Source organism: Oreochromis aureus, linkage group 2, assembly GCF_013358895.1.
Source record: "Oreochromis aureus strain Israel breed Guangdong linkage group 2, ZZ_aureus, whole genome shotgun sequence".
Taxonomy (NCBI): Eukaryota; Metazoa; Chordata; class Actinopteri; order Cichliformes; family Cichlidae; genus Oreochromis; species Oreochromis aureus.
The window spans coordinates 5,509,194-5,530,387 of NC_052943.1; the positions used below are offsets into that span (position 1 = coordinate 5,509,194).

The 21,194-nt window shown below is 45.1% G+C and overlaps 1 protein-coding gene across 1 annotated transcript in view; it reads right to left on the reverse strand.

Annotated features, from left to right (window-relative positions):
- The window catches only part of tenm2 (teneurin transmembrane protein 2), a 112,046-nt gene that overhangs the window by 23,367 nt on the left and 67,485 nt on the right, over positions 1 to 21,194 (reverse strand). Inside the window, exons 5-11 of the mRNA XM_039622778.1 lie at positions 11,189 to 11,311; positions 9,616 to 9,821; positions 8,826 to 9,021; positions 7,212 to 7,313; positions 6,509 to 6,703; positions 4,837 to 5,037; positions 1,720 to 1,905 (exon numbers count right to left, since the gene is read on the reverse strand). Of these exons, the coding sequence (XP_039478712.1) occupies positions 1,720 to 1,905; positions 4,837 to 5,037; positions 6,509 to 6,703; positions 7,212 to 7,313; positions 8,826 to 9,021; positions 9,616 to 9,821; positions 11,189 to 11,311 (1,209 nt within the window). The remainder of the gene's footprint in view (positions 1 to 1,719; positions 1,906 to 4,836; positions 5,038 to 6,508; positions 6,704 to 7,211; positions 7,314 to 8,825; positions 9,022 to 9,615; positions 9,822 to 11,188; positions 11,312 to 21,194) is intronic.

Sequence of the window (21,194 nt, forward strand, 5' to 3'; positions counted from 1 at the left end):
TTTATTATTGAGTGATCTGACTAAACGGCATATTTTTTTGGTTTTGTTTGGTTTGGTTTTGGCGGGGATGTTGAAAATTAGAAATTCTTAAATTAATACTGTAGGCCCTTTCAGTCACACAAGCATAATCAAGCACACACACGTGCACAAAATAAATTTAGCAGCCACTCTACCATGGCCACGACACTTGCCACACAAACCCAAATGTAAACACACACACACACACACTTAACAGTTCTGTATGTATTTGACACCACATTGAGGACCTGCATCATTGGGTTATGAAATACACCAATTACCTCCAAACTTTTTTACAACTTTCATTATTTTCTCCTCGTGTGAAGCATATTGTGTTGACACAACACATGAGTGGAATACCTGAGTGTTTTCTTTGTGTTTCCAGGCTCCACGTTGGAAATATTAAGGAGAACACGCTCACACGCATGCACGATCACACTTTTCACAGCACAGCCCCTCGACACTGCTGATACCACACTAGGCTCTACGGTACCCCACAACACATCAAGGCTCAATGACAGCTAACCCCTGCTGTAGTCCACTGCTGTAATGGGAGTGCACTACATGTAGGGAGTCATCATTGAGGCTGGAGCCCTAATCTACGAACAGATAGCACCACAGAGTCTACAGAGCCAAGCCAGGCCAAGAACCCACAAATGCAGCAGCTAGCTTCTACCACCACAGGCTAAGAAACAAAACACCAGAGTCAGATACGGTACCTGCTTTGTCAACCATGCTCCCATGGTCTGCAGTGGGAGAAAATGTGCAAAAGGTAAGAGATGGGGAGAGTATTTTTTTTCTGAAAGAAATGCAAGCAACATCATGCAGAGCTGAAATGAATAACAGGCAAGCTGAGATAAGCTAACGCTGAGAGTGTCTGGTGCTAGTGAAGTGTGCTTTGCGCCAAGCTGAGGCCTGATAACTCTTTCATCTTGGGCTGATGGTGCAGTCAAAGCTGCCCTACTTTCTGATGGGGGAAATCGGGAGATCATAAACTGTTATTCCCCTGTGCATATGTATGTGCCTATGTGTGTGTAGGTGTGTATATGTATATTTATATATCTATATTTTGGTGTTTTGTTTGGTGTGTGTGTATCAGATTGCAATCACAGTGCTTTTGGTGACAAGGAAATGAGACTTTGTGTCTCAAAGCACTGACGGTGAATCAAAGGAATCTGGCACTCATCCATCCAAAGTGACAGTGATGTCAATATGAGACAGTGATTGACTGACAAAAACGCTCACTCACACTCTAGCGCAACTGTGTGCATGCACACACCATAAACAAAGTGAGAGTTATTTTTTGATTGCAGTGAGGTGATGTGGGGATTTTTTTTGTGCCTTTCATCACATAACTTTGGTGTTTCAAAGGCCATAAAAACTAAAACTCCTGGGGTCTGCAGTTGAGAGGCAGCATAAAACAGCTAAATCCTGCTCTTGTGTAATCTCCCACCCCCACTTCTAAGAAGTTTGCACCTCTTCTCTCTGCTCGCCCACCTTCTACGTCAGCCCCTTCTTCAATTCCCCATGGCCTTCCTCCTGCTTCCACTTCTGATTTCCAAATTCCTTTAAGAAAGTATAAAGGAGCTGCCAGTTTAGCCTGACTGGGTGCTGGTGTTTCTGTGCACACCCACGTGTTGACACACAGGCACGCACGTCAAACACACAGCTCCAGACACACGCTCACGGGAAAACACTCACCGATGGTGCAGTGCTCTCCGTTCCAGCCCTGGTGACACTGGCACTTCCCGTCCTTGCAGGTTCCATGTTTGATGCAGAGAGGGTTGCACACACGCTGGTCACAGCCTGCACCGGTCCAGCCTTCCTCACAGCGACAGGCTCCGCCCATGCACACTCCATGGGTTCCACAGTCCACTGAGCAGACCTCTGAAGGAGAAAAGATTTGGATCACAAACAAACGGTGCTAGACTCAAAACTCAGTGTTTCCTGTATTTATTATTTTTAGTATTCTAACATTTCATATACAGTCATGTGAAAAACTAAATACAGCTCTTGATTCAAAAACTTTTAACCAATGATGACTTGAAGTAATTGTGTTTTGTATGACTCAGCCGCTCACATTGTTGTGGAGGAATTTTTTGCAGCTTTGCTTCAGTTCATTGAGGTTTGCAGGCATTAATTTAAACTCTCTTAAGGTCTCCCCACAGCTTTTCAGTCAACTTGACGTCTGGACTTTGACTGGGCCACTGAAGCATCCTGATTCTTTGCTTTTTCAGCCATTCTGCTGTAGATTTACTGGTGAGTTTGGATCACTGACCTGTTGCATGACCCAGTTTGGGTCAAACTTCAGCTGTTGGAAATTTGACTCTAAAATACTTTGATATACAGAGACATTCATGGGCAACTCAGTGACTACAAGGTGACCAGGTCCTTGTCCTTTCAGTGGTGATGACAGGCTTGTTTTGCAAAACAACCTAAAGTCATAACCCCTCACTCACCATGCTTGGCAGTTGGTTTTTGGATTTGCCAAACATCTTCACATCAGTCTCATGTATCAAAGGACATTCTTCAATGGAAAAGACACAAGAAGTCTTGTGGTTTGTTCAGATGCAGCTTTTGAAACCTAAGCTGTGTTGCCGTATCCTTTTTAGAGAGAAAAGGCTTTCTCCTGGCAATCTTTCTAAATAGGCCAATCACAGTGTTCAGTCTTGTTAAGTCTTTTTCTATTTGTACTCTCACAAACTTTAACATTTAACATGTTAACTGAGGTCTGCAGAGTCTGAGATGTAGCTCTTAGTTTTTTTGGAATTCCTCTGAGCATCACGATGTGACCTTGAGGTAATTTTGCTGAGAGACTTACTCCTGGGAAGATCTGAATTCTCCAGTGCAGGAAACTGCAAAAACGTGTGCTTTTATAGACGTGCTTACACTTGCCGATGATCAATTAATCAGGTGCATTTGATTAGCAGCTCCAGGCTGCTACTTACCCTCTTTACTCCAATGGAAGCAGTAAGGGTGCACTTAGTTTTTCACAGGAACACATGACGGTATGTATTCATAATGGACACTACTGGCCAGTGAACATGCCTTCTGTTCAGATGCATGTATGTGCTTTTTCATGAATAACATAATAGCAAATGTTACAAAGTACCAGTTCCTAACTTGAAATGCCTTTAAACTATGGTGGTATCTGAAAAAAAACATCTGCAAAAACGTCATTTTCAATCCTTTTAGTCAATTTTTAAAGCTAGAAAACATAAATGTGTCTGTGTTTGATTTCAAATCACATTGGCAAGTGCAAAAAGAGAGAACCTTGAGCTTCAAAACAATCAAATCCACATTACATGAAAACGCAACTCTCTGTCATGTATTTTTAATTAAAATCAGTAGTTATAGTAGTGCGACAACAGGGTTTATTTCCTGAGCCTCTATTACAGTCACTGTCTGAGAGGCTCAGATGTTGCAGTCGGCGACAGTGCATGTGGCGAAATGTGACAATCCCGCTTGTGTGCTCAGGACCCCCTGGTGTGCAGGGAACGTGGTATGTACAGACGTTTTGATACACACTTGCTGAGGGATCCTGCAGTGTGAAACAATGTTGTCTTTATTAAAGTTAAGCATTGCTTCTCTCATAACAAATGCTGGAGCTCTCGCGGTGCTCCTGAGGAAGCGTTCCCAGGCTGGCATGACGGAGGTGGCTGTCTTACTTTCTAAAGTGGAAGCTTAACGGCTTCATTTTATTGAGATAAAGAACTGTGAAACCTCCTAGCCCATCTTGGTAAACTGTATGTGTTACTATCCGCAGTGCAAGAACACCTCCAATACATTCTTATGAAAGCCTTGGAACTAGCATGCCATTATCTCCCCGGTACTAGAATCACAGAATTGGCTCCCAGAGCAATACATAGCCAATTAAAAAAATTCTGATAGTAATCACGAAAGCTTAACAAAGTTAGGATTCCTACCTCATTTCTGAGTAGCTCACTGAATGCAGCCTAATCATACCTCTTGGGTCATACAGTCTTTCGAGTCTACAAGATTAAAGAAAGTTTTACTTTGGCCTGAACTGAGATGTGTTACAGCTACCTTGTTTAAACATTATAAATTTCCAGTGCTAGTTTTTTCTTATTGGCTGACCCTATAAACAGCTCTATAATCAGCAGGTGGGCGGGGCTTCTGCACTCAAATGCCAGAGCAGTGTATCCGACATGACCGTATTTGGATATTTAAAGAGTTTCGAGCAGTTTGAAGCCCAAGCTTTTGGTTTGTAGATGCAACTTATACATGCACTGAAAGCCCAGCCATGTTTAATATGAATATTCACCTTTTTAACAGTATATATGTGTCAGAACACAGGGACAGAGTCATTTTATTCATGTTCCTTTTATGTAAAACCCAGAGTACTGTAGTTTGCTATATAAATAAAAGTGTTCTGCCTTTCCCAAATTTGGATTTTAAGCACTACCCTGATAACCATAAAAATCTGTCATTACCATACTGTCACTGACAGTCTACTGAGAGAGATGATTTTATATAGTCTTGATAGTACAAACTTGCCACATTTTTATTCCTGCATGTTCCAATTTGGCTTCGATACTACAACAGTTGTTGTACCCTGTTTCTGAGCATGTTGTAAATTTTTTTTTTACAATTTGGTAGATTTGGTCCAAGTGTAGCTCGAAAACCGGAACAGTATGAAATAAAATGGCAAACTAATTAGCCATACTGGGACCGCGAAATATGTTTGGACAAAGGGTAATCAGCAGTTATTTCTCTCCAACTTTCAAACCCACAACCCCCATTTTTACCCGATGTATCTTACTCTCGCAGCTGAACCAGCTTTACAATCACACTCACCCATGGAGCAGTCGGGTCCCATCCAGTTGGGGTCACAGCTGCACAGCCCAGTGTCTGGTATGAAGGCACCGTGGCCATGGCACTGATCTGGGCACTGGGCCCTGGGCAGTTCGCAGTGGAGTCCTCCCCAGCCTGGCTTACAGTGGCACTCCCCGTTCACACAGATGCCATTGTTGGAACATGTTGGATCCATGCAGTCCACTGGATTAAGCCAGCAATACACCAATTTAAAAGAAAAAAAAGCAGGAAAAAAGAAATTAACAAACACAAACTAAAAAATGTCATTACAGAGCTGATGACAAAAACAAATTAATAGTTGTTTTTTAAAAAAACAGATGTGGCAGAGGACATCATTTCACTCTTTGTGTTTATAAAAAGATAATGAAATAAAGTAAAATGTTACCAGACGTATTACTAAAGCAATTAAAGCACACAATAATGAATAGCTAAATCTATAATTGGGGCACAGCAGCAAATGCGTTCCACTCTGAAAGAGCAGTGTGCTTCGCTGACACATCATTTGGTGTGAGCTTTTCGCCCGTGTGGATGTGGAAGTGTGTGTGGCTGTATTTGTGTGTATGCGAGTATCGTGCCAATACATGGGGAGAATCTGACACTGTCAGTCTGCCAGGTTGACAGGCAGCTCTGAGTCCAAGCAGTGAGTGAAAACCAATTTGACAAATTACCTCCTCCCGGCAATGCGCACACCCAACCCACCCACCCACTCGCTCGCCCGCCCCTTCTCAGGCCTCCTCGCATTGCTCTGTCCCGGTCACTCGCATTTTCCTCTCTCCTTCTCTCTCTCTCTCTCATCTTGTCCTCTTCTTTGTGACACCGCTCTCCCCACCTCCACCTCCTCCCTCTTTTTCCACCACCTCGGGCATGATTGACCCCAGCGCACATGCAGTATTAATAAAAGCGGCCCCCGTGCACACAACCTCGACCCTCCATTTCTGTTTGCCTGGCAGAAATGGCGGATCACAGTTATCGATTTTCATGTCGCTGGCACTTCAGGTAAATTGTTTGAGGGACTCTGCTGTGATGAATATCAGATTTGAGGCTGGAGTAGAAGGGGAAAAATTGGATGAGAGGGAGATCGGGGATCGGTGGGGGTGGGGAGAAAAATGAAGCGCAGAGGAGAGAAAATGCTGACCTTGTTCTCAGGCCCCGTGTTTTGACTCCTTCTGTCACTCATCTCTATTCTTCCCTTTGCATCTCCCTCTCTGCCGATCTTCTTCTTCACCCCTGGCGTGCTGCTTTCTCTTTTCCTTCTTCTCAACCTATTCTCTCTTTCTTCATACATATTCACCTCTCACCACCCTGACTCCAGCTCCCTCCTCAGCATCTTTTTATCCCTTTATTTTTCTCTCTTGCTTTCTGATGACTACGATCGCGGCGTGCTGATCCTTCTTAACAAAGATCAATAGAAGCGATTTCAGCCCTTAATAAAATCTGTGATATGTTTGGCTGCACCATCATACTTCATCTGTATAAATGGAGGGAACGGACGCTCAGTCAGCGTAAGATTATGCCGTGATAAGCTGTCTTCACTGGTGTTAGAAGGGGTAAATCTGTGAAGTTTGTTGTGCTTCACCTTACTTTCAAAGCAATCACGCAGAACAGTTTTAAAGAAAAAAAAACAATCATGCACCATTACACCTCCTGCGCTCACCCTCTGCACAGTTTGGCCCTTTGTAACCGACGGAGCACACGCAGTTTCCATCAGTGCAGGTGCCGTGGCCGCTGCAAAGAGGGTCTATGCACTGTGTGACAGGGACGTCGCATTCGGGTCCTTTCCAGCCGCTGTAACACACACAGGAGCCCTTGTCGTACTGGCCGTTGCCGCTGCACAGCACCGGGCACGCTGCTGTAGGAACAGAGAAACGGAGAGATTAAACCCTGCGCATAGGAACAAACTAAACAAACAAACAAAGAAAAAAACAATTAGCAAGCTTTTTAAAAGATCGCCAAAGCGGCGAAAAGTGCACGTCGCCCACCCACGCAGATCCGCATCCCACCGTGCAGGAGGGTTGAATAGAGTGGTTAAGGGGCTGGAGAGCGCCAATGACATGAAGAGTAATTACAGGCAGAGGTAACTAAACTATTCATCAAAGCTGTCTACCCCAGGTGAGCACAGAGCCAGGGAGTCGTTAGCTAGGGGAGCTGCCATTCATCATCAGTCATCTTGTCTCAGCTCCACCTAAGGCCATGCACCATCTTGCTACTCTTAATCCTCTTCTCCTTTTTTTTATTTTTTATTTTTGCACACAGCTGAAATGTGTCTGCTCATCTAATTAGACAGCGGAAATGACAGATTTTTCTTTCCTTTTCATCCTTGCTCCGACGGAAGAAACGCATTCGTAAACAGCTAATACCTTTGGAGCAGTCCATGCCATGGAATCCTGGGAAGCAGTGGCACACACCAGAATTACACTCTCCGTTGCCATGGCAATTGCGCGGGCACTCTTGCACTGAATCTGTGAAGAAGATGAAGTGAGACACAGAGAGAGAGAGAGAGAGAGGGAGAGGCGAGGGGTGAGACAGTTTGACGGCAAGCATCAAAGCCTTCCATTAAACCATTGGCACAATTCATTCTTTAAGATACTACAAATTGAGTCGAGGCGCTGCCGAGTCTCACAGTCGCACATCAAACGCCCTCCTCCAAGATTCCATGCGTTTCTTTTTTGTCTGCATTTTTCATAATGTGGCAGGAATGTATTATGAATCAGCCATTTCGACGAGATGGGATCCACCAATGCTCCGCTCACAGAAAATAAGAGTATCCCTCTCCACTCTCCTTCTCCTTCCTCTTCGACCCTTTTCTATCCACGGCTCGCTTTCTCACTCCTCACTCATGTCCGGCCCCACCGAGGTCACTAATATTTCATCAAGCTGCGGATGTTTGGTGCAGCTAGGCCAGATTTTAGCTGGACTCTGTGAGCTGCTCCATCTGCCTTCTAACCTACTCACCAGAAATGAGAAACAGTTTGGTGGGAAGGAACGGGGTCGGTGCTAATCATAATCACAAGGAGGACACTTGGACTTTCATCCTCTCTGTTCTATATGCTTCTTCCAACTTCCACTCTTCTTACACAAAGAATGACACAGCCAAGCCTCACTGCTTCTCCTAACACTTCCCCTACTCCATGCACCCCCCCCCCCAAAATAAAAAAAAAAACTAAAGCCCCTCGCCTCCCTCTTTACCCTAATGCCACCCTCTCTTTCATTCTCCTCTTCAGCTCCTCCTCCTCCCGTCCTTCACTCCACTTCATCCCATTCTGGCTTTGCCCCTACCATTAGGCCTTTCTTCCAACTCCCCCTCTAACTACTCCACTCTCATTCTGCCCCTGCCGCCTCCGCCTCTCCATCTCGCCACTATTCCAACTGCTGAAAGCTCTACCCCTCTGTTATTGACAGTGAAGGATTCTTTCACTCCGCTTGACTCTTTCCATCCAACCCCGCCTTTTGTCCATTTGTTCTCCTTTGGCTCGCATGCAACCGAAATTATCTGGTTACGATCCTAAGATCATTCTGTTTATAGGGCTGTGTGACACTGTGGTCCTCATCCACCTCAAAGATGAAGGTTGTTTAATGTAAGTGTGTGGGTTTTTTTGTTTTTTTGCCACACTGTTGGACATATTAGCGTGCCCAACTATGTTTTGGCAAACATACATTTTTAACTCACTGAGCAGTCTTTCCTACTTGACAATGTTACTATGGTTGTGTTGCATTGGCAACATTGTTCACATGCTGCCGGGGAGCATTTTTGCACATTGTGAATGTGTAAAGTCACCGAGTAACTGATGGGGAATCTATTTGACTAAAATAGCAGCGTTGCTCTGCCGCCAGTGGTAGAGAAAGTTTCTGCGTGCCTCTCTCTAACCAGCTCCTAAATTCCGGTGCCTAATCTCATTCTCACTGCCGTTCTGCTTTTCCCTGCCGCGCTGCCACCTATCCGCCCACAACGACAGATGCCGACTCTGTCTCACCCATGACATTCGTGCTGAAGGAAACCGTCTCTCGCTCCCGACCGTCGTTGTAGAAGGCCAGGTGCCAGGCACCGGCGTCCAGGTACTGGACAAACACCGCCTCATTGAGGACCACGGTTTGGATGCTCCTCCTCTCCCGTGGAGACTCCACCACGCTCCACTTCTCCTTCCCATCGAGGCGCTCCATATAGTCGTACTGCAGAGGAAAACGTGTGAGAGCAAGTTCACTTTTTCAGGCTTCAGAAAATGAGCCATGGTTTTACATGCTTGAGGAATTTGGTAAATAAGATAGCTGGCAAATGACAGTGAAGCATGAGGAAGGGAACACAAAGTTCCTCGCAGGGTTTTCTTTGGGTGTCTGTGTGCATTGCAGGGGAGTGTTTTTACAGTTGCCCCGACTGTGCAGTTTCACCAGCTGAAGTCAGGTCAGGCAGTGAAACAGCTATCTGGATGCAATTATCCCTTCCTACAAATCGAATCCATTGTTAATGGAGTAGCTTCTAATTAATAAGAGGCAGTAAAAGTTACATTACTGTGAAATTTAATTAAGTGTAAATCTTAGTCTAAATTAGTTTTTTCAAACAACTATTACAATGAATCACAAATGAATTTTAAGATGTCCCAAGAAACAAGCCCGTTTCTTTCTTTCTTTCTTTTTTTTAAATACATTCTCCACTCAGATGAATATGAAGATTATTCTTTCATTATGAAGCTTTCATAATGAATGAAATAATAATTTGTGAGTACCCCATTATCTCAAAGATGCTGATGGTCCTTGTACAGATTTTACCTGCGCATGCGAAGGAGGCAAGCCCTTGCGGATGTACACCCCGAAAAGTGCATCTTTGCCGAGGGAGATGTTGAACTTCAGGAACTGTGGTTGGCTGAGGTGGAGCAGGGACCTCCAAAACACTCCCGGAGGGACTTCTTGGGTCACCCGCCTCCCAACCTCGATGCTGCCTGAGTCTATGCTGCTGTTCCGGCCTGCCCATGGACCTGGAGCAAAGGGGAAAGAAACTGCATAATCTGTGATTCCAGACATTGATTGGTACAGTCAATAGTTAATCATCGCACTTTAATGGGAATAACCTGGCGCAAACATTGAATGGTATAGAGGACACGCACCATTAGCTGTGCAAACTGTTCAAAGTTTATACTAAAACGAACGCTGTTAGGCGCGATATGCGGGATGCACAATGACGCCTCTGTATCAAAGCCTGCACGACTGTTGACTCTGTTGTCTGGGCTGAAATGATAGAGGGCTGATAGAACTGCAGAGCACAGATTTCCAAGCAGACAGGCCCGCACACAGAAACATCCTGCAATCAGGTCAGTCATCTAACAGCACAGTGTCGGAGCCCAGAGAGGGAAAAGACAGCAATGTGAGCGCGCGTGTCTGTGCGCAGAATAGCAAAGAAATAAAAGTAACAATGTGGAAAAACAACAGCAGCATCTGGCCCAGACAGTCACACACACAGCAGTCCTCTCATTAATACAGAATACAGACACAGAGCAGCAGCCCACACGTACCTATAGTACACGCTGTGTATGTTGCAGAGCGAGATCGAGCGAGCGAAAGAAGAATAGATGGAAAAAACCGCATGGGGGCCTTTAAAGAGAGGGGGTGAGCGAGGGGAGCTTTACCTCGCTGCTGACTGAAACCCAGCTCAACACAACTCAGCAGAGTGGTTAAACAGCATACACAGACAGCACAGCTACTACTGCGTCATGAATTATAGAAATAATTTATGTGTGCGAGGCTGTCTGGTTAGGAGGGAAAAAAAGAAGCTATTGGGCTGTTTTAGTATTTAACACAGCAGATATAGCATTTATAAGCCATAAAAGATAAGGCTGACATTCTTCTTGTTTGCAACAAGAGATGTGGCAGTCTGTCCTTCAAAACTTTCTGACTTTCCTGCAATGAGTGGTGCATTCAGCCTCAAGCCAGCTAGGCCATAAATATTCACAAATGCATAAAAAATACTAAAGTCCCGTTTGTTGATTTGTTTTATGCAATTGGCATGCTAATTAGGATGCTGCTTTAGATAAATACCTCCACAATGGTATAAAAAAATGGTGGAAGCGATTTAAAATAAACTCCAGCGTCCCCCTCATCAAAATGAAGGAGCACCGGAGCTCTGTGGCACAAAGAAACGAGTAGGCTTTGGCTGCACAAACAGCACTTGTTAGGATCTATTTATTGTTGAATTTGTTATTTTCACGAGGTCTGTTGCTAGGGAAAAAAAATGCAGAACATTAGCAGCCTTAACCTTTAAGTTTCTTTTTTCTTTTTAAACATGTAAAGTGCTTGCTTCTTCAGGCAAAGATGTGTAGGAGGGGTGCGTGTGTGTTGCAGTTCATACCTCTCCCTCCAGAGGGCAGTGTGGCCACATCGCTGTTGACAGGCAGACCAGCTCCCAGTCCGTTGTTTAACACGGGGCCGTCGGATGGCTTCAGCTGCCACGTCAAACCCAGCAAGTTGATTGCTGCACGCAGAGAGATGAAGAGTGAGGATGTAGGGGAGGAAAAGGAGGATGGAAATAAATAAATAAATAAATAAATAAAAAGCCCAAGATGAAGGCTTGTCAAGGCGAAGAAATAGGAGGCCAGGCCTCTTAAATCTGATCTGTCATTTAGACAGCAAATCCTGTAGCATTAACAGAACCAGCCATCTCTATATTTAAGTCATGAATCAAACGCACGGTCATCAGAGTGGCGGGTTTAGTTAACAGGCACACAAACAGAGGCAAAATCTTACAAATCAGGCAATTAAACCACCTCCCCAAAAAATCCTTCTCTGTTTTGCTTTCTTAACCCCCGACCTCTCGCAGGCATCTTTCACGAGGAAAGCATCTTCAGCTTTTATTTGGAAGCCTTTACACCGTCTCACAGAGAGCAAGTGACAGATTGCTCTCTGAAGAGAATGCTCTATGGCTCTCCTTTCGCTTCTCCTCTTCTTTTGTCCTCTGTTGTGTTATTGTGTGCTGGTGGTATAAGGCTGCTCGAGTGTGTTCGCTCTTCACTTTGTCAGCTCTTTACTCTCCCCACGTCTCTTCCCTCCTTAGCCTGCTGCCAAGCGTCTCCTCCTCCTCCTCCTCCCCATCCAACTCCCCCTCCTCCCAAAAAAAACCGAAAGAAAAAAAAGGAAACAGAAAGACTGTACTGCAAAAGTTCAGCGGTTTATTTGGTGACAGGTATGTTTTCTGTTTGTTGTAAGTGATTTGTTTTGATCTCTTTAATGCCTTCAAAGAATCTTTGTAGTGGGGAGAAAAAAATCGGAGATGAATCGCCTGCTCGCGTCTGAATATCGAAGATAACGTTAATGTTAACGGCGGAATGCACCAGCATTTTCCCGCGTATACGTGAATACTGTGATGTGAGCTTTGATGATACACGCAGCACGAATCTGTGATCGAGTCCAATGCATTACGTAGGCGCTATCGCACGCTTCTCAGCGTCGGCCTTATCCCCACCGCAGAAGCCTTGCAACACCTGAATCCGAAACCCGGGAATCAATTTCCTTCTTGTCAAATTCTATCTCTGCTTGCCGAGGGTTTGCACACACAGGGGCCGGGAGTGTAAAAGTTGCAGAGGGAAGGGGATGCGGCTTTAGGATTCGCTGCCGGGGCAGACTCATTCTCACCCCCTAAAGTGTCCCGTCGCTCTTTTTCTCTCGCCCTGCTTCTTTGTTTCTTCCTTTTTATGCTTCTTCTATTCCCCTCTTTCTTCCCTCCCTCGCTAGTGGTCAAAAGAAAGCGCTGACACCTTTGGCTGCTGCCCAGCCTCCACTGTCAGCTCTTTTTTATTTTTCATGTGTGAGGGTGGTGGTGGGGGCGTGGGGGTATAGAAAACAAGAGACGGAGTGGGAGAAGCAAAAAGAGTGCTCCCACCCCTTTCTCCTTCCCCTGCTACCCCAACTCTTGCCCTCTCCTCTTTCACTGGGCTGACCTTCATTTCTCTCCTACTTTTCCTTTTAATTCCCCTTTTTTCTTCCTTCGTTTCGTCTTATCTCTGCCTGTCCCTTCTTGTAGATAATGCAGACATGCATCCACACACACACACACACACACACAGGTGCGCGCAAAGATGGTATCAGAGGGAGCAGTCGATTGAAAGCTTGCCTATTGAACCATCTGGAGACAGTAAGCAATTGTGAGTCTATTGTGACGGCACTCTCAATCTAGGTCATCCCCAAGAACACACATAGCAGACAGGCCTATAGTTAGCTTACTGTGTGTGTCTCATCATTGTGTTGGTGAGGGTTGGTGCACACTTTTCTCAAATTTGTTTTTCCTGTCTTGTTTTTTTCCCCCTTCTTCTTCGTCTTCTTCTTCTGTGGGTGGTTGTGAAAAGCTGACCAATAGATGGCACACTTACTCCTTAGCGACAGAAGCGCAAAAGCCAACAATTTGTCAACAGGATTCTTTTGCAGCAAGACACAGAGTAGGAGAGACGTGCAAAAGAAAGAAAGAAAGAAAGACAAAGAGAGACACTTGTTATCATTCTCTTTACAAGTGCCATCCCTTATTTCAACAACACTTCTAAGTTTGTTAGGGTGTAATTTTAGCTGAAATGAAACTGCTGAAATTGATGTATTTAGCTTTGTGTTGCCATAATTTTAAGCATTTTCTTTTCTGATCATAATTGCCATAATTACTGTTTTCAAACTGGATTGGAAGGCTTTATTAAATACCATGCCAATAAAGCCTATCTGAATCAGATCCGACTGACAGACTTGGGAAGAACAAGAGCGATAGTCAGACTTGGGCTGTTCTTCTTTTTAATCTCCGTCTTCTCACTCATGTTCAATTTGACAGACACACACACACTGCATATACGCACACATAGAAAAGATCACAGAGAAGCAGGTTTAACAAGCAAACGAGTCAGATTAAAAATAGATCAGTTGCTCCGTGAGGTTTTTATGTAATCTCGATGCATAATTCAGACAGGCAAAGTGCTTGCCAGTATCATCTGCAAAAAACAGCATCTGAAGAAAACAAAACGTGATCCTGTGATGACAAAAAAAAAAAAAAGGACGGAGGATGATGGACGGAGAAACAAGAGAGATGAAAAGAGAGAGGTGGTGGCCAGGCTCGGAGAGGGGGCAGCGGTCAGGAGCTCTTAGAGAAATTGTGCCAAACCTCAGCACAGAGGAGGAGAGGCAAGGGGGGAACAGAGAGAATACTGGAGGACAGCGAGAACTGAGAGAATATTAAAGAACACATGAAATCCCCCGAGGAAATATAAAAAAGAGGAGCAGAGAAACAGGCTACAGATGATGTTGCAGAAAAAAAAGGGAGGAAAAGATGAATAAAGGCCCCCACGGATAAAGTGAGGAAGGGGGAAGAAGATGGCAAGTGAGGAGAAGAAAAGATTTAAGGGATAAGTGGCCCTGTATTCATTGACTGGTTGGGTAAAAAAAAAAAAGGATGGTGGTGATTCATCCTTTGACAGTAAGTGGTTCACAACACGGGCAATCAGGCAGAAATACAATGCACATGCGCATGTTTTGGGAAATATTTATATATCTCAGAGTTAAAGGGTGTAAATGGATTTCTGGATGAGAGAAGGAAAGAGAAGGAAAATAAAGAGCGAGGCAGAGATGGAGAAAGGTGACTTTGCAGCGAGTGTCCCCTGACTGGAAAATATTGTATCATCATCATTCTGTTCTCTGGAACATGTTCCAAATGTTCAAATCCTCTCCCCACCCCTCTTTCTCTCTCTGTGCTCTTATGTCTCTCACCCTTTTCTGTCTCAACTCAACCTTATCATTGCCTGCTTAAACGCCACTGTATCCCCGCTGAACCATTTGCGATGCTCCTAATTGCTCCGAAGCCGGAGAACGGCCTCTCGCATGTTGTCGCATGCAATCGCTCGCAATGCAACCAAAATTGCACAAAGAGCACAAGCTCTGGTCGGCTGCAACACTTTTTTTTCTCCCCCCCCATTTCGCCTTCTCCCCTGGCCATCCCGATAAATGCATATTAACCGTTCTAATTCACCACTAAATTAACAACTCTGACCTCAATTAGGGCAGTAATTGTAGCTAAGACCACCTCCCCCCCAACTCACCCAACCATCCTTGGTCTGCCTTTTAATTGGTTTAGGAACCCTTTTCCCAGCCTTTCTAGCCCCCCCGCGCTTTCCCCACCTCACACACTCCTAAAACACACACGCAAAAAAAGGAGCCACCTGAGAAAAAAAAGAGGCGTCTTCACTGTGTCTTTCTCTCTGTACCTCTGCGGCACAGGGGTGCAGTGCTGCTAATATTGAAGAGACTGAGGAAAAGAGCAGCGTGCCGCCTCAGGTTCTCAATATTCAGGCCATTTGGGACGTTTTCTCAGAATTTACCACACAGTATCCACTTATGTAATCTATAAATAAGGCAGCCTTCTCTCTCGGCTAAGTTTTGAAGGCGCTGCTTGCTGAGATCATTTAGAGCCTCAGACAGAGGAACGGGGGCGGCGGTTGGCTGCTGCCCTTGGGGGTCATATACACTGAGAGACACAATTTGTCTGCTTCTGAGTGTGTATCTGCGTATGCATGCTGAAAATTGCATGGTATTAACAACAAGCGCGCACGCACGCTGCAACCCCCGACGGGACCTCCTCACCCAGCTGATGCAACTGAACTGTAATTGACTGCAACACAAAAGGTTATGCGAGTTGCTGGCAGCTCCTACCTGCACGGCTGTGTCTAGCCGAGAGAAACGGCAACTCACTCAATCACACAGCTGAAAATGGTTTCTTTATTGGCACCGAAATATTGAGACGGCCCGGCGCAGACGTAGCCGCCCGGCGCGCGTGTGCGTGCACGTGTGTGATTGGTTAAATGAAAAGAGATGTGAATCTGAGTGATGTCCTCCTTTCTGAATCCTCATTTCCTCTTCAGATATCTCTACCCTGACCCCCCCGCCGCTTTACTCCCCACACCCCCCAGCAACATCAACCCACTCTGCCTCGTCTCACCCCTCCCTTCCTACCTCGCTCCTTTCCCTCTCATCGATCTGTATTAGAAACAGGATATGAGGAACTATGCTATCTTATCACAGATCAGAGAGTGGGAGAGAATGAGTGAGGACGAAATACGGAGAAAAGAGTTCGCTGTGGAGGCCAAGAGACGAAGAAACCGAAAGAAAATGAGAGACGGAGCGAGAGGATAAAAAAAAGGGAGGACAGCAATTTCTTTTCGCTTTGCATTCATCCATCTCCTGTTTCAAACACAGTACCAGTGAAGCACCATAGGCCTAATTGGACTAACGATTGAGGCCCTGATAAGACCCGCACTAATGAATAAATGAATGAGGAAATAAATGAATGAAATGAGCTCGTGCACACTAATGCACGAGACGGTATGAACATCGCTCAGCATCACATCACTGAGGATGCAAATCCTCGGCTCATGCACACATGGGCGTTATTTCCTTCAAAGCATGTACTGAAGCTCAAGTCAAAGGAAGAACATCGATGTCACCACTTAAACAACTCCTGCTCCCTGCTTTGCATTACCTTTACCAGTGCATTGACCCATGTATCCCTCTGGTGCAGATGGTATAGCACCTTGTCCCTGGTCCTGGCCATGCCCTGCCCATTTTCTGGACTGGCAACGTGTGGTAAGATCCTAACCTTTATCAGTCCGACAGGCCCTGCTGCTGCGGACACACGCTCCACGTCTGATCCTTATGCCCAGGTTCCTGCTTTCACCATATGCCCAATTGCGACTTCACCTCCGCACACACACACATTAAATGCACACACGGACGCCTACGCTGGCATGAGTGACACATCCTGACCTCTAGCTGTTCCACCTCAGATCAGCAGAAGGGAAGCCACATGCAATGTGAGAGGGGACTTTGGGGTCAAGGAGGTGCGTTTGGAAAGCAGCCACATTGCGAGACCTGCATGGCCAACACAACTATCCACTTGACTGTCTTGACTTGCTTTTATACTTACTCATAAAAGAAGGAGTCTTATTCAAATAAATGCAAACTTTGGCATATAACTACTTGGGAAAACAAGCATGCACTATAGAAGTTGTTCTTGCCTAAAGGACGATCAAGTTAGGAAAAAATTGCTCCTTTTCTTGTATGCTTTTACGATTTGTGCTTATTTTTAATATGACATAATGAATACTTTTTAAAACATCAATCACTTAGCCTGTTAAGAGTAGACTTTTGTATATCATGTATATCAAAAAGTGTAATTAGGTGCTTTTTTTGAATCTTTTTTTTCTTTCTCAGAAGAGTACAGTAGTACCTCCCATCCACACAAGGCTGGGAGCATAAAATTAATATAAAGGCTCTAAAGATGATTGATAAGGAAAGGGACGAAGAACTAATGTTGCATTTCTAGTCCAGAAACTGTTCAATTGGCAGAACAGTAAAATCATTAACATGTGATTATGTAAGGGAGCAGTGATATGAATGCACTGTAGTGAGACACTTGTAATCGGGAAGAATGGGCAGTAAGCGATTGTGATCACTCTGGAACAGGAAGACAGCGGTGATGGATGGAAAGTGGTCGGCTCGGAGGCATGAAGGTCACGCTCGATGACAGTGCCACTGTGTGTGTGTGTGTGTGTGTGGAGTGTGGTTCTGTTGAATCAACAGACAGGGGAGCTGAGAGTAAGACTAAAAATACATCGTGTGTGTGCGCGCGCCTGTGCGTGCGTGCGTGTGTGCGCTCTTACTCATTAGTGGTGACAATACCATGTGGATTATGCCACGTTGCCTGACAAATTCCACAGATGCACACGCGCACACATTGGCGCCAAACACCCCTGCAAAGGTGACACAAGCGCCCGCTAGCAAGTTTACTCATTGCAGTCAAGGGCACACCTGTGCATGTGTGTATGAAAACAGTCCACCTGGGCGCAAGCAGTTTGACACGACCTCGATTTCTCATCCATCAAGCCAGGCTCTCCTCTCATTCCTCACTACAACGCATTTCTATCTGTTTCCCCCCCTTGCTGCATATGTTTTTGCTCTCAGAGGTTTACATCCCTTTTCTCTTTTTTTAATCCTCTCTAACTTCTCTTTTTCGTCACCCCTTGTCCTTCACAGCCTCTCTCTGTCCTCTGTCACACTCCCTCTGTTCTCTGCTCGCTGTGATCAATTAGGAGACATTAGTCCCGCAGATATTCCAGGTGACAGAGCCCTCAGGAGGCCACGCTCTCCTTCATCTCTCCTCCTTCTGCCTCCCTTCAGTTTCTTCTCTCCACACCTGGCTGTCTTGTCACTCCTCCTCCTCCTCATCTCCTCTACTTTCCTCAGCAGCACAAACAACCTCACCCGCGCCCCCCCATCAACCAATCTCACACCTTACAGTGCTGACAGTGACATACCAGCCCTCCTCTCCTCTGTCTCTCCACTGATCTATCCCTCCTTTTTCTTTCCCCTTTATGTTCCCCTCTGCCCCCTGTGCACCAACTCCCATTCCACCCCGTTCCTTTTTTTTTCTTCTTCTCTCACCCCTCTCTATCTCGTTCTCTCCAGGTTGCCATTCACAATGATGGACCTGTCTTCTCTCCTGTATGCCAACCGCTCACCTGTATCCTAGCAACCACCTCTCCTTTGGCTCAGGTGCTCCATGCGGAGCAAGCAAACAAGACGCCGGGGGAATGAAGAACAAGCACTCTCGTTTATCCTCCTCCCTCCATCCGTTCAGTCATTCCTTCACACATAAAGAGGAGGCCATACTCCGCTGGAGTTTGAAGAGGGAATAAAAACGCTTTCTGTCCTCCCTTACAAATAAACTCCCTTGAACTCACACAGACACAAATAACGACTCGCAGCTCCAAACGCTTTTTTCATGCTACCTGTGTATGTTTATCTCATCCCCAAGGCTTCATTCTAACGGTAGGACACAGTAAATAAGCTTCACAGAGATGCAGAGAGTCAGCTGTGCTCCCGAAACATGCAAAGTCATGTTTTTTCTGAAGACGTCATCATCAATTGGCACACACATGTGTGCGCGTGAGTTTCTGGAAGATTGTCAAGCAATTTTTTTCTTCTTAATATTCATGTGAAGTCTGAATAAAGAAAAAGAAAGAAAGGCAAATCATTTGAAGGCCAGCAGAGTCTCAGACACACACGGAGAAGTTAGGAGTTCTCACACACACACACACATGCCAACCAGCACAAAAAATGAAAAAGTGCTGTTCAGGCACATGTGTCCTGGTGTAATTTATGAGTGGGCTCCTGGGCGGACGCCTCAGAGGGGTCCTCTTCACGCTGCATGGCTCTGGGTGCTCTGCACAATCCCCACAGTGAGCGCTGGGCCCCACGCACGCATAACACACAAACAAGGTAGTACAAAATCCCCCTTATGAGTAGTGAACTCGCTGCACGATTAACGCTACAAAAAGCATGGTAAACACAAGGGTTTCAGGCTTGGCAGCACTGCTACAGCTTTGTTCAGCGTAGAAAAAACACCGGAGCAAAAACATTTCCTTACAACAGCTGAAAAGGGGCCACAGTTAGCAATAGTAATAATAACAATAAAGTATCATTTCAGCTTTGTTTCAGCTTACTGAATTATAGCCAGTTGGACAATTAAGTTTGGTGGTGAAGCATACACACACACACTATTTGGCATATAATAAAACTGAAAAATATACAGAAAGTGGGGCTTAGAGGGAAAAATATTACACTCTATTTCCCCTTAATCATGCAATTCCATTAAAAATGCAATATTATACAGAATACTGACAGGGTATCTGGATAGCTTGCTCTTTTGTGCTGTAAATACACCAATAATAAAAAAAAAATCTTTTATAATATAGCTAACAATCTAATAGTACCTATTATTAAGACAGGCTGTTGTTAACAAGCTTTATGTGTCTGCAGGTACCCAAAAATTACTGATGGAGTGGTATGAAAAAAGAAAAAAGAAAGGTAGAAGCAAAAATTAGTCTTTGAAACAAATGTGTTTTGATTTATTTCCCCAATTAGATGTTCATTTAACAATTATATGTTCTGAAGAAAACAAATATTTGTGTCATTAAAGCCCCAGGTGAGCTCTGCGCTTCGAGTAAAAGATGAATAACGGGAGGTCTTTGGTTCTTTCTGCGCTTCAGTGCCCTTGAGTACATATGGATAGGATTTCGGGGGGGTTAGGAGGTATGAGGGCAGCGGTTGCCGTCCTTCGTCCCTCTCCCGGCTTTTGTTTTGTGGCTCCATATGTGGCTGTCTACTGCAGTGTGACCGTGTAAAGCTCAGGAGAGAATGGATCTTACTGTGTGCCCTCGGCAAGAGGCCTTGATCTGCTCTGGAGGACACACACCACTACTGTCAAGGGCACTCCACGGGGGTTACACAAATCACACAAATACTGACACATGCACAGATTGGAGTGCACATGCATAAAATTCGGTAGGTCGGGATGCATACGACACACATATGGCTGCATATATCACAAACTCACTATGGACGGTTAGATCGATGTGGTCACGTTTGGATAAATATATTTATAAATAAAGAAAAAAATGATCTTAATAATATATGTAGAGAGGGTTGTTATTTCTGCTGATGCCACTCTTCCCCCCATCTGTTGACTCTGGTCTCTCGGGTAAGAGGCCAATCAGGGGCTCAGTGGCACATCTGCCTTCTTGCACACACACCAACACAGTGAAATAGACAAACACACAAACATGCACATTCATACATAATTACATTTCCTCATTTTCTGTTCCTCCTCCTTCTATTGTCTTCCTCTCTCCCTCACACACACACACACACACTCACACACACACAGATGCATAGGTCTGCATTCTTTTGTCCAGTGAATGAGGTCAAGAAGGAATAAAATCCATGCCCACACACACACTCCCACACACACTCCAAGCAATGTTTTGTATTTTTTTGCTCCCTTCTCTTCACACAGATTCGCCAGTAGACAGCCCATCAGAATCTCTTCCTGATGTGCTGGGTAAGTGCTCTCCTCTGAGTATCTGCCATTCCTTAAAGTATGACTATCGCACGTTGGCTTCAGATCAGTGAAAAACATCCACTTTCCTGCTGGGTCTGTTAGGATTCCTACCTTGACTGATACCTGCTTGCAGAAACAGCCGCGGTATGCTGCGGTTTGTGTATCTTCCTGCCTCTCTAACTGCCTGTGCACTGATGCTGAGTGGAGGCCGAGGCTCCAGCTGGGGTCGATTTTGACAGTGCAGCAGTCGACTGAAGTGACAAAGCTCACGCCTTCTGAATCTGCTTTGTGTTTTAAAGGCAGGGGCTACTAACTTAACACTTTGTTGTGGAGGTGTGGGAGGTTTATGCATTTTAGGTCAATGCAACACAGTGTGGCGACTGAGCTTGTATTTGTTCAGGGGTGTATATATAGACAAAAAATAAAATAAAATCTGGTT